This window comes from Lates calcarifer, unplaced genomic scaffold (assembly GCF_001640805.2).
Source record: "Lates calcarifer isolate ASB-BC8 unplaced genomic scaffold, TLL_Latcal_v3 _unitig_1766_quiver_3877, whole genome shotgun sequence".
In the NCBI taxonomy this organism is placed as follows: domain Eukaryota; kingdom Metazoa; phylum Chordata; class Actinopteri; family Centropomidae; genus Lates; species Lates calcarifer.
In genome coordinates this window covers 1-13,799 of record NW_026115746.1, presented here as the reverse complement: position 1 = coordinate 13,799, position 13,799 = coordinate 1, and the positions used below count along the sequence as shown (strand labels likewise).

General features: G+C 45.0%; 1 protein-coding gene and 1 pseudogene across 1 annotated transcript; one reads left to right on the top strand and one right to left on the bottom strand.

Moving 5' to 3' along the window:
• Positions 1 to 814: 814 nt before the first annotated feature.
• Positions 815 to 7,178, top strand: LOC108890472 (nuclear factor NF-kappa-B p105 subunit; the record flags this gene model as incomplete). Its single annotated transcript, XM_051067586.1, is given in 17 exon segments — positions 815 to 877; positions 880 to 918; positions 2,177 to 2,268; positions 2,400 to 2,538; positions 3,114 to 3,272; positions 3,369 to 3,488; positions 3,570 to 3,746; positions 3,828 to 3,969; positions 4,303 to 4,417; positions 4,517 to 4,718; positions 4,803 to 4,972; positions 5,050 to 5,152; positions 5,464 to 5,603; positions 5,704 to 5,770; positions 6,316 to 6,479; positions 6,590 to 6,722; positions 6,929 to 7,178. Coding segments are annotated over 17 exon segments (2,120 nt in total), but the record flags the coding sequence as incomplete, so codon positions are not given.
• Positions 7,179 to 9,231: 2,053 nt separating this feature from the next.
• On the bottom strand, positions 9,232 to 13,230 carry LOC108890471 (ubiquitin-conjugating enzyme E2 2-like; annotated as a pseudogene).
• Positions 13,231 to 13,799: the final 569 nt, after the last annotated feature.

Here is a 13,799-nt window from a genome sequence, read left to right as displayed (position 1 = left end):
ACAAGAAAAAATGTGTCAGACACACTGACCTCATCACGTCTGGAGAAACGTGATTTCACTGTTTGTCAAGTTTTCCAGTTTTAAGTTGACCGTTAAAGTTTGTTGATCCTTGAGGAAGTTCAGTGACGGGTCGATGAGGACGATGCTTAATTAAAATGGTTTGCTTAGACACTGAGTCAAGGATGTTGACTTCAAAAAGTCTCAGGGTATTTCCACACTCGGTCTTTATGAACTCGGAGCGATTAGTCAGTTCCAAATGAACTTCGCATTTTGCGGTTGTGTTTTTATCTTTGCGCTGGAACGCTCAAAAAAAAAAAAGTAGATCTGTGGCCTTTGGTAAAACAGCAAGACTGGTAGATGACTAATTAGCCGCTAATTTAACCAAATGCCGCAGGAATGTTCAGTAAGACAAGTTGTTCCAAGTGACAGCTACCCATAATCCAAAGCGTTGAAGGTGTGAGAGCTCTAGAGGAAATACAGCGCGGGCAGAAGGAGGACTGAGAACGGAGTCCTCTTTCAAATTCAAAATATCCTTGTTACAGGTGCATCCAAAACCAGAACGTCCTGCACGCTGTCTGTCACTTGAATGCATCTTCACACCTTTTATTTAAACCCTTATATTCATATATACTGAAACTTTAAAAAGTCTGGGTATACTGGAGCCAAACAGTGATAATAAAGTAAGAGCGCTGTTTATCAACTGTAACATAAAATAAATTAGATTACAAGTATAGAAAAATATGTTAAGTATATAAAGAAAAATAAAATAAAATTCTAATGTCAGAGCAGTAAATTCTCTTCTTTCTTCCCTCAGAGGCTCCGAACGCCTCCAACCTGAAGATCGTGAGGATGGATCGAACCGCCGGCTGCGTGACCGGAGAGAGGAGGTCTACCTGCTCTGCGACAAAGTCCAGAAAGGTGAGGTGGGTCAGGTCAGGTCAGGTCAGGTCAGGTCAGGCCAGGCCAAGGGGGGGAGGGGGGGGGGGGTCCATCTGTCCCAAAAACCTGTGATTCACCCTGAGTCATTCTCCTCCTCTCGTCCCTGCAAAGTAACGACTCTCTGCTTAAAAGCTTTTCCATTTTCACTTCACATCATCCTGGACATTCACAGTTTCTCAGTGATGTGATGAGTGAGACTACGAAGAGGAACAGAAGAGTTTTATGTTTGTGTGAATCAGCGGACATCACACCTGCTGGAGGATTTAGAACCTCAGAGACTTTAGCAGCTGCTGTTATCTCTAGATCAGATATTTGTGCAGATTTCAGAGGCAGGATCCTCCCTCTGATCGTCTTCACACTGAAGGTGCAGTCGGACCGGATTTGACGGGGCTAAAATTTACTCGGGGTGGGGCAGGGTGGTGACTATAACCTGCAGGAGCTGGCATAGCTGCTGTGCCACAAAGAGGAGGCATCTTAAACATTTTACTGTCACTAACCTCTGCCACTGCTGCTGAACTCTCACCTGCGGTTATAAAAACCAGATTATAAACAAGTGACAGACTCATTCTCAGGCTCTTAAGATGTCAAAGTTTGATTGAGGTTTGTGTGAAGAAATTCATCAGATGAATTACTGAAACAGCGAATCAGGTCATCAGTCAACTGATTAGTCCACTTATTGTTGACTGTTAAGTTTTGATTTTACATGAAAAATAAAAGCAATAAAAGACAAAGCATTTAGAAACTTAAACCTTGAACCTCCGTCCTGATGGTAACAACCTGTAATTCATCATGTTATCAGTTTATTACTGAAGATGCGTTCGTGTTTGTCTGTAAAGTTCAGCCTCTGAAGTCATGTTTTCCTTCAGGCTGAGGTTGTTTTTTTATCTAAACTCAGTGAGGTGGATCAGCTGCAGCTGGTGACTCTGAAAAACCAGAAAAGTTTTTCCTGGTCGGAGCCGTTTTGTCGTTTTGTTCTGTTGGAGGAAGTCTAGTTCCAGGGAATTCCCTCCGATATGTAAATCCTCCAGGAAGAAGAGCCCGGTTCTCGCTGGAGCAGGATTTTTTTCCTGTCTTGCTCCTGTTGGTTTCTTCTCCTTTTGTTTTAGTTGTCTGGAGCCTGGTCCACAAAGTGAGATCAATTTGGTCAGGCTCTCCTGGGATTATCTGACATCATAACCTGTTTCTGTTCAGTCTGGGTCTTTAGAAAGATTTCACACTTGTGTTTTTGTGTTTGCAGACGATATCCAGGTTCGGTTCTTTGAGGAAGACGACTCGGGGCTGACCTGGGAGGCTCTGGGAGATTTCTCACCGACAGACGTTCACAGACAGGTCAGTACGAGGACTCGACGGACCAACACCACGAGTCACATGAGCATCAGGACTAACAGCAGCAGAACAGAATAATATAATAAATAAAAAAGTGAAAGTTACCATGGTGACGTTTGTTCTCCTGCCGTCAGTTCGCCATCGTCTTCAAGACTCCGAAGTATCGAGACCAGAACCTGCAGAAGCCGACCTCGGTGTTCGTGCAGCTGAAGAGGAAGTCTGACAACGAGACCAGCGAGCCCAAACCCTTCACCTACCACCCCCAGATCATAGGTAGGTCGGGAAGCTCCGCCCACACACAGAGCTCAGAGGTCATCAGGTCGTTTGTCAGTCTGTGAGGATTTAATGGAGATTTATACTTTAAATAAATTCGAAAACATGTTTTCAGTTTGTCTTTATGGATTATTGAATGGAGATAAATGGGCAAAAATATCAATTTTATCATTTAAAATTAAATAGAAGGGGTCTGAATACTTTATGAAGCCGCTGTAGTCGCTGTAACAGATCTGTGTAGGGACTAAAACTGTCCTGCTGCGCTCCGTTTTGCCTTCTTTTGTGATTATAATAAACTGATAAATCCATGTTTTGTGTCCAGTTGAACCCAGTATAAAGTACCATCAAAACAACTTATGCTGTGTTCTGATAAATAATTGACACCCACCTGTAGATTTATGGTCTATAAACGAAGGGATCTGATTGTTGTTTAAAGGCGAACAGCAGTGACAGGTAAACACTGCCCCCTACTGAATCTCTAGTTCATTTACTTTATTCCATTCAAAAAACAGCACAATAAAAGCAGGATAAAAATAAAATAAATGCTCATTTTTATTAAATATCTGTGTGTTCAGACAAAGAGGAGGTGCAGAGGAAGAGGCAGAAGACGCTGCCCAACTTCCAGGACTTCAGCGGTCACGGAGGAGGTGGAGGAGGAGGTCTGTACCGAGGAGGAGGAGGGGGAGGAGGTCCAGCAGCAGGAGGTGGTCCTGGCTCAGGAGGAGGAGGAGGAGGTGAGAGGAGGTGGTGGTGTGCTGAGGCTGGAAACTGGGATTTAAATTTAATCTCTGATCACTTCTGTTCTGGGGTGTGTTTGGTTTGTCCACCAGGTTACTTCCAGGGTTTTACTACCTATAACTACGGAGGAGGAGGAGGGTTCTCCACAGGATACTCAGCTGGTCTGGGAGGAGGAGGAGGAGGAGGAGGAGGAGGTGGCGGCATCAAACATGGTGAGAAATAACAGAGATATGAGATTTAAAGATTTTAGCTCAACAGAGAAAAGAAAACTCAAAGTGGAGGTTGTGTTGAAGCCTCTCAGGGCGACGCAGCAGACGACAGCGGCGGCGATGACGAAGGTCCAGACGATGACGACGACGACTCGGGGACGGGGGCTGTGCTGCGAGCTGCAGCCCAGGAGGGAGGCGTGGAGGTCGGGGAGAGGACCGCAGAGGAGGGAGGGGACAGCGTGGAGCCAGACCCAGACACAGGTACAGATCCACTGCTGCCAGGGAAACACAGAAAAACATCCGCTTCCTGTTTGTTAAAGTGACTTCCTGGTTGTGTTTCAGTGTGCGACACAGGTGAGCGGTTGGTTCAGGTGACCAGCCGACAGCTGGACGCTCTCTTCCAGTACTCTGTAACAGGTGATTCGGCGTACCTGCTGGCTCCGCAGCGCCCCCTGATGACGGCACAGGACGAGGACGGAGACACGTCAGTACATTTTCATCTGTAGAAAGGCTTTACTATACGTATTATTACTTATAGTACAACAAATATTTTATCTTAAAAATACTCGAGTAAAAGTATTCTGCAAAATAACGACCCTTAGAAGTACAATTTATCAGAAAAAATACTACCCAACTCTAATACAACACTAACATCACAGTCTGTCACAATATAATCATTTGTAAAACGCGCCTTTACTTTGAAATTCTTCCTCGTCTTCCTGTGTGCACACCTCCAAACAAAATGGTGGTGAAGAAAAATGTGGCGTGTATCTGCAGGTGTAGTGAGTCCTTTATGTTTTCTCCTCGCTCCTCTCAGTGGGCTCCACCTGGCGGTCCTCCACAGCCAGCAGGAGGCGCTGAAGAGTCTGACCCAGGTGGTCTCTGCTCTGCCGGGAGAGGAAGTGCTGAACATGAGGAACCACCTCTACCAGGTACACGAGAGCTGAAACAAAGATGTCTGACAGGTGACAGGTGAGATCACTCAGGTGTAACGTAACCCCCCTCCTTCACCTCCCTCTCCCGTGTCCCAGACTCCTTTGCACCTGGCCGTGATCACGCAGCAGAAGGAGGCGGTGGAGGCGCTGCTGCTGGCCGGCGCCGACCCGACCCTGACGGATCGCTACGGCAACACGGCACTCCACCTGGCGTCCCAGCAGGAGGGAGGGGGGATGGTCCAGTTTCTGCTGCGGCACAGAGCGCTGAGAGGACTGGTGAACCAGGCCAACACAGCAGGTGAACACACACACCGACACACACTAACAGAGGAGAGCTGAACGTGCGGCGATGCGTCTCACCGCCTGTTTCCACGGTTACCAGGTCTGTGTGCGATCCACCTGGCCGTCCTGGCCAATCAGCTGTCCTCCCTCAGGGAGCTGCTGGAGGGCGGGGCCGACGTGGAGGCTCAGGAGCGCAGCTGCGGACGGACCGGCCTCCACCTCGCCACCGAGACCGACAACGTGTCGCTGGCCGGCTGCCTGCTGCTGGAGGTACGGAGCCGAACGACCAATCGGAGCGCAGCGTGCGAACGATTTAAATCTAATGATGTGATGCGTTCTGTTACCAGGGAAACGCCAAGGTGGACTGCTGCACCTTTAATGGCTCCACCCCCCTCCACATCGCCGCAGGGAGGGGCTCCGTCAAGCTCACCGCTCTCCTGATGGCTGCAGGTAGGAAACCCACCAGAATCCTTAGTACCAGACTCCATTGACAAAAACAGTGATTTTACCGAGCAGAACACAGAAGCTGCCGTAACGCTGCTGCTTGTTTTTAGTGTTTTTGTGTGATTTTCTTATTTAAATAAAGGATCTGAATACTTTCTCCACCACTGAGAGTCACTCAATAACACAGACAAACAAACAGATCAAGGCAGCAGCTCCTGTGCTCTGCTTGGTAAAATCACTGTTTTTGTCAGTGGAGTCTGGTGTTGGTAAATAACGGCAAAAAGATCTTCTTCTTTAACTCCGCCTCACTCTCTCAGGTGCAGACCCTCATAAAGAAAACTTCGAGCCGCTGTTCTTCAGAGAGGACGAGTGCTGCGATGAACAGAGGGAGGAAGAGGAGGAAGATGAAGGCTACATCCCAGGAACGACTCCGCTCAACATGGCCGCCACCACACAGGTACAGCAGCAGTGACCCCTCTCTCTCTCTGTGTCTCTCACAGACCTGGTTTTAGGATTTAAAGAGATCTGGACTCATGGTGGTCTCTGTGTGTCTGCAGGTGCTGGAGCTCCTGAACGGGAAAGAGTACGAACCAGAATCTCACAGAGCGTTCAGTCCTCCACAAGGTGAGAGCCTCAGAAAGACCAGGATGTAAAGAGACAGGAAGGAGGTTTTAGTTTGAGTCTGAGGTTTGAACCTCTGCCAGAGAGGGAGGGGGAGGGAGGGAGAGAGAGGGAGGACAGAGAGGGGGAGGGAGGAAGGGAGAGAGAGAAGCAGAGGGAGCAAGGGAGGGAGAGAGGGAGGAAAAGGGCAAGGAGAGAGAAGGATGGAGGGAGGAAGGAAGAGGGAGAGAGAGAAAAGGAGGGACAGTGGGAGAGGGAGGGGTGGAGGGAGAAAGAGTGGGAGGAGGGAGGCAGAGAGAGAAGCAGAGGGAGCGAGGGAGGGGGAGGAAAAGGGCAAAGAAAGAGAGAGAGGGAGGGAGAAGGAAAAAGGGAGAGGGAGGAAAAGAGACTGTGGAAGAGGGAGGGAAGAGAGGGAGAAAAAAAGGGAGGCTGAGAGAGAGCGTTGTGTCATCAAACTGCGACACATCGTCAGACATTTTGTTTCTGAGTAAAATCAACGTGTGTGTGTGTGTGTGTGTGTGTGTGTGTGTGTGTGTGTGTGTGTGTAGGCGACCTGGCGAGCCTGGATGTGGAGGTGAAGCAGCAGGTGTGTTGTGCTCTGGAGAGTGAAGGATGCTGGGAGAATCTGGCTCACAGTCTGGGTCTGGGGATCCTCAACACGGCCTTCAGGCTGAGCCCCTCCCCCGCCAAAACACTGCTGGACAGCTACGAGGTCTCACACACACACACACACACACAACCACACACACACACACACACACACACACCTGTCGGACTCTCTGTCTCTCTCTGTGTGACCTTTGACCCCCGGTTGTTTCTCAGGTCTCAGGTGGGAGGGTGAGCGACCTGTTGGCTGGTCTGAGGTCAGTGGGAGAGTGCAGAGCGCTGAGCGTCTTGGAGGAGGCGCTGCGACGCTCCGACGCCGAGGAGACGCCGATGACCAATGAGACGACAGGTGAGAAGATCACATGATCACGTTTTATCACCTCTGAGATGGAGACAGGGAGGGAGGGAGGGAGACAGAAGAAAGGGTGAGGGAGGGAGAGAGATAGAGAGGAGATGGGGAAACAGGGAGGGGGGAGGAAAAAGAGGGAGGAGAGGGTTTCTCTATGTCACCATGACGACGACATCACTCAGCTCTCTCTCTCTCTCTCTCCTCAGGTGAGTCTCTGTGTGCTCAGGTTCAGGATCTGAAGGTGGACGTTCGGATCGACAGCGGGGTGTGTGACAGCGGGGTGGAGTTATCCACAGCGTAACGACCTGACCCACCCATCCTCCATCCTCCATCCTCCATCGCTCCGGGCTGAGCTCACCTCCTCCTCCTCCTCCTCCTCCTCCTCCTCCTCCTCCTCTGGGCTGAAAGTTTCTCATCAACAAAAACAAGTTTTTAATTAAACGAGTCAAACTTTTATCTGATGAAACAGGAAGTGTGTTTGTAAAAATACAAAACAGCTGATTTTTGTTTTTCTAGAAAGAAAACGTAAACTGTTCTCTGGTGTTTTCAGCCCACACTACACTCCACCGGCTCGTTTAAAGGAATAATTCACCAAAATCGTACACACTGATTTTAACCTGTTTAACTGGTTTCTCGCCCTCGCTCTGCCCCCTGGTGGATTTATGAGGGTTTGCAGCAGTGAAGCTTTGTTTCTGTACAGACGTCCGACGACCTGCAGGGGGCAACGGTGCTATAAAAGCTGAAATGATTGTAAAGAGGCTAATGATGCTAAGTTCACACTACATGATCTTAGCCACGAATTCTTTTCCCCCGATCGATCGCAGACTTGATGTCTGGATTCTCCTCCTCCTCTTCCTCCTCTCATCATCTTTTCCTCCTCCTCCATCCTCTCCTTCTCCTCCTCCATAATCTCTTTCATCTTCTCTCTTTCCTCTTCCTCCTGTGTCTTCTCCTCTTCCCTCATCACCTCTTCCTCCTCTCCTTCTTACGTCATCCTCTCCTCCTCCTCCTCTTTCGTCTCCTCCGGCAGTGATGTTAGGGGAAAAACAACAACAACAAAAACAAAAAACAAACACGGCTGGTTTTCCTGCAGGCGGCCATGTTGGATGACATCAGATAATCCTGTAGTGTGGACTCGGCATAATTCGCCTTAAAGGATCGGTTCAGATTGTTTTAATATAAAACGTGCACAGGAAAATAAATGGAAACATCTGGAACTGTTCTTTATAAGTGTGCATGTGTAACGATTTTTATTTTTTATCTATTTAGTGTTTTTTAAATTCTGTTCTGTCTCACTGAAAACTGAGAAAACTGTTTAAAAAAAACAAACGTGAACTTAATGTTTTTATTTTTATTATTATTATTTGTCTTTCTCCCGTCTGATTCTGACCCTGGAGGAAAGCTGTTGGCCGAGCTTAATCAAAAACACAAATAAAAATCCAGAGGCATTTTGGGAAATGTAGTCCAGACCTGCGAGGAGTTTTTGTTTGTTTTTCTCAGTGTGAATCCAAAGCTTTTTTGTTTCTTTTCCAACCGATGATATTTATGTCTTTGCCCGGCACTGTACAGTTCATCATGAGCTTATAATTGGTTTTGTTGTTATTTTTTAAATAAAATTTGTTTTTTTAAAATATATTTGTGAATATATTGTCCATATACATTTACTGAATTTACTGTATTTTAGTTTAGTTTTTGTTTTCTACATTTATTTTTATACTTTTCTTACTTTGAAGACTCAGGTTAATAAATTGAATTGTGATGGATTATTACAGGTAAGACTTTATTTTATAAATTAATCAACATTAGCTCCACCTTTACACTTAATCACTAATTAGAATCTAATATATTTTATTTCTTTAAATGATAACTCTGACGTCTTTAGTTGATTCCCACATTTTAGCTGCTATTAATTCTCATCTGTAATAATCCAATCTAATAATGTGATGTTTTCTGTTGCCAGGGAAACATTAAGGTGGACGGCTGCACCTTTAATGGCTCCACCCGCCCTCCACATCGCTGCAGGTAGGAAACACAGGTAGCTATATCACTACCAGACTCCATTGACAAAAACCTGGAGCTGCTGGAATACCACTGCCTCCATCTGTTAGTTCTTCCTCTACTGTCAGTTACACACATTTTGTAGCTCAACAACAAAAACTCTCACTCATGTCTTGTTTTTGAGGCTTTCGACCACAGCTCATGGCCTTCCTCTGCAGATGGAGACATTTCTAGTAATCTCCATGACAACCGAGTGAATTAATCTGCAGAAGAAGACCATGAAATGTGGTCGAAAGCTTCAAAAACAAGTAGAATATATATATTTTTTCACTGAGCTGACACCGGGTCAAGATAAAGCATCTGAAATGTCACCGACCTTTTTCCTCTTGTTTTCCAGGTGTTTTTCCAGGCCTGGAAACCCCATTGCCAAACTTTCCAGGTATTCCAGGACTTCCCCAGGTGGTAGGTGAAACCATTACACGACGAAACAAAAACAGGGCGACACCAGAACTTGCAATTTGTTCCAACTTTATTGAGAAAAAAAAACATCACAGAGCTATTAGTTGATCAATCAGCCGTCGAGAGCTTTGAGTTTCATCTTCAGTGCAAAAAGAGGAGAACAGTGTTGTGGATGAATGATGAACTAACGGCTCTTTGTCTAAAAACAAAAACCTCAAAAACAAGAAGAAAAAAAAACACATGAACAGAATAAACTCCCAAAAGAAAGCTGTCGTTTCTTCTTCTTCTTTTTTTAAAGTGGACAAATCTGTTCTCAGCAGCACATGAACCAATCACTGACATGCATTAAATTATTATTATATATTCATATTCTCCTGCAGCTTTTTATTTATTGTAACAGTTCTCTCCTCAGTGAGTGAGTCCACTCTGGTTTGTGGTTTTGCAGTTGGCACATTCACAGCTCAGAGTCCTCAGCCCTTCACTGTTCGTTTTATTTTTATTTTTTAGAAAGCAGAGAAAAGGGCAAAGAAAGGGATTTTAAAAGCGTTAGAGTTGAGGACGAGGGACAAAATAATGTGAACAAATTGCTGTTATCGTCTGATGAGAGACCGGTGGGGGAGGGAGGAGAGGAGAGGGGGAGGAGGGAGGAAGGGGGAGGAAGGGGCCACATGAGAAAATCAAAGTTTTTATTCCAGCAGTGAGAGAGTCGGAGGTGGATCACATGGCGTATTTCTGAGTCCAGTCCTGAGCTGTCTTGTTGTACCTGCAGGTAAAAAACACAAACACACACAGGTGAGGACCGTCAGGTGGTGAACACACACACTGCAGGGACGATGCCATGCCTCAAAACACACACACAGTCTCTCTTTACAGTATTTAGACAGATCTTCGTTTTAATCTGAGGAGGTTTAGTCTTTTCTTTCTGAAATCCTGATTGATGATTCTAACACATCTGCACTAAAACTCTTAACATGGTTCAGAATTCTGCGGCAAGAACGTCGACTAAATCCTAAAAATCTATTTTTTCCTTGTCTTGTCAAACTTTCCGTTGGATTGTTTGGACGTATTTTAGGATGTCTGTGGGACAGTTTGCGGTTCTGGTCGTGAAGACATCCTGGAGAGACTCCTTTTCTGCTCCTTCACAGGACTCGAGCTTTAGTTTCTCATGTGACCAGCGACCTTTGACATTTCGAGCTTCATCTTTTTCTTCACCTCGGTTTATATTTGTGTGAAGGATCGACACAGACCCCACTCCGCCGTGAGCATTAATACTTGAGCTTTGCTCTGTGATTACACCAGTAAAACTGTAGGTGGCGGTGGAGCTTCTGTGCCGCTGTGTTGAGTTTCTTCACGTTAATAAATGTTGAACGACGCAGAAAAGACAGAATGTGTCGGAGGAAGCGTTTTTTTTGTTTCTTCCACTTCAATATTGACGTAAACCTGCTCAGATTAAAGCTGAGACTCTTTAAAAACACGCGTAACTGTCTAAATACTGTAGATACACACAATCCTAACAACCTCTGCTTCATTAACATGTTATATCTTTGAGTTTGTTTTATTCAACATCACAGCTTTAAAACCTCTGATAAGAGAAACTGAAAATACAGAAAATAAAGTGTTTCTGTGACTGATTAAACTTCACCATCTGTTAGTTTATAGTTAAAAAATATATTCTGGAAATGAAAACCAGGACCTATTTGACTGTGACAGAACCAGAAAGTCCGCAGGTGTTTTTTGTTTTTCTCTCTCTCTGCTTCATCTTCTCTGTTTTTGTGTCTCATGCAGGTAAAAACCACGGAGCAGCAGTGTTTGTCTCTGGAGCCATGCTTTGCATCGACGTGCTTCAGCAGCAGCAGGCAGCTCAGGTGAGTCACTCTGCTCGGCTCTTACCCCTCACAGCATGGCATACTTCTCTGTCCACTCCCTGGCTAGTCTGTTATACCTGAGACCAACGAGCAGGACACTCGGGTTAGAAACCTCGGCACAGGTCTCTGATTCAGGGTAGATCTAGATCTAACTGCCTCTCTGCACCTGATTTTACCTTTAAACCAAACTCTTTCTTTCACAGATTTAATTCTCTTCATCTGCTCTGGCCCTGGACTCCGGCTTAAACTGAACCAGCTGTTTTTTGTTATAAAATGTTCTATAAATCAGGCTGTGGATGATATACGAACAGACCCCTCAGTACAAACCTTCAGAATATCCACAGGAGTAAAACTGGAAGGTTTGGTGACTGTAAGAGCAGCTGAGGAGGAGATTTCTGACTCAGAGTACGAGAAAAAACTCATTTTGATAAAACAGCCTTTACAGATATGAACTGAAGTTGAAATCTACACACAAACAGACAAAATGTAGTAAAATAAACATCTAAATAAGTATTTTCTTTCTACTAGTTTGAAAGAAAACATGTTAAAGAAGCTTCTAAATGGAGGGAGAACTGTGTTTTTATGATGTTTTTCACTAAAATTCCTGGATTTTATCACTTTATTTTATTTCTAAAATCAACAGAACAGCGTCTGTTTTAGACGGTAACTCGCTCTGTGTTGTCGTTTTTATTCTGCTGGTGTGAACTCATCAAACAGTTGTTTACAAAACAACGTTCAACAGGTTTACAGTTGTGTCGATGCTGGCTCGGCCTGTGTTGCAGGTTTTAGTTTGAACAGGTGTGAACTCACCTAACAGGGTCTGTTTTGTAGATGCGGGGCGATCTCTGGCACTAACGGGTCGTCAGGGTTTGGGTCACATAACAGAGAACAAATGGACAAAAGGACTGTGGAGAGAAAAACAGGAGGAACGTTTAACAGTCGACAGATGAATCTGTATCTGTTCACATCGTACGCAGGGTGTTTCTTACCTTTAGAGATAGTTAATGCTGGAGACCACTGTGATCTCAATATATCCAAGCAGATGCTGCCGTTACTGTTAATATTTGGGTGATAAATTCTGGTTGTGAAGGCGACCTGATGGAAGAAACAGGAGATCAACATTCAGCAGCAGGATACAAACAGAGTCTGTGGACGAGATGAAAACGATCTCAGCCACAGCGCTCGTCTTCCTCTTTAAACTTCATCGCTAAAAAGACACGAGGAGACGCAGCATCTGGGTGATTTCGTTTCATCCTCAGCTGATTATTTGCTCGATCGATTGATTGTTTGATAAGCGTCAAACAAGCAGCGACGAACAGCCAAGGTGACCTCTGTTTGTAGCTTTGGTTTGTTAATTTGTTGGGTTTGACTCAGAGGTTTAGTTTCAGAGGATTGTTGATGGACTTTAATTTCTTGTTGGAATAAAGATTTCACTGAGGAAAAACACACTTTCTTTAGTAGCCACAGGCATTTTCAGTATAAAAAATAATGATTAATCAATAATCAAGTTAATTTACCCGATGACTGATCAAGGAAACTTAAATTTTAGCTTAAAGGATAAAGGTTAATCAAAAAACAAAGACTTAAAATACAAAAAAAGCAGGGACAAATGTTTCTGAGTCTGGGAGGAGGCGTTCACTGACCTTGGGTGGTTTGAAGGGATAATCTGTAGGGAAATGAATAGTCAGGAAAAAAACCCCTCCCTGGTATGGACTGTCAGGCTGCAGCAGGAAAACACAGACACAACAACACAGGTTACACATTAATACATTAACACTGAGTCTGGACAGAGATTATTTCTGATGTTTTTAAAGTGAAAATGTATCTACAACAAACAACGATTTAACTCGACTGTCGACATTTATTTAAAAAACAAGTGAGGACATGTTGCTGTTTGATACTTACAGGCCCCATAATAGTAGCTTGCCAATGAAACACTGGAGAGAAAGAAAAAGGGAAAAAAGCAGGTTAATGAGGCAGATATCCAACAACAAACAGTGTGTGTTTGTGTGTGTGTGAAGAAAAGTAAACATGGACTCACTGTCTTCACCGACAGGTCCGGCGGAGCACTGAGCCGGAGGATCTCTGGACAGATCGGTTAGCTCCTGGAGGAGGAGAGGAAGACGACGGAGGAGGAGGTCAGAGAAGAAAAACTCGACCACAAACATCAGAGAGAAAAAACACCTGTTCGTTATCTGACTTCACTAAACCGCCGCACGACGCTGGTTATCAACTCGTTAAGCTTCCGGAGTCAAGTTAATTTCAAGCAACTTTATCAGAACTTAACGTAACATGAGAAGAAACGCTGACACCTGCAGGTTATTTCAGTTACAGCAACGTCCGAGAATGATGTTTAACAAGGTGAAACAGTAGAAATCATTTCCAGTCAGGCTGAGGATTTCTTCTTAATGTCTTTAATCGTTATCCGTTATAAATCGTTATAAAATATTCAGCAAACCAAACTGTTCAGTGAACCACCGTCTTATACCGGAGTTAAACCTGAAGTTACCTCGCTAACCTCTAATCCTGCTTCATGGTTCAGGCCTCAGAAAACTGCTGACCCGTGAGAATCAGTCTGAACCGGATCGATCGAAGGTGACACTTGTCAGAAGAAGAAGAACTTCTGCTGTTATGATGTGATCTGACACCTGAGGCCTGTAATACGAAGCCAGTTTAACTCCGCTGCCTAAACGGTACGATGGTGGTTCAGATGTCGGTCAGTTGAGTCGCTGTTAACTTAATCAGTTTGTACATC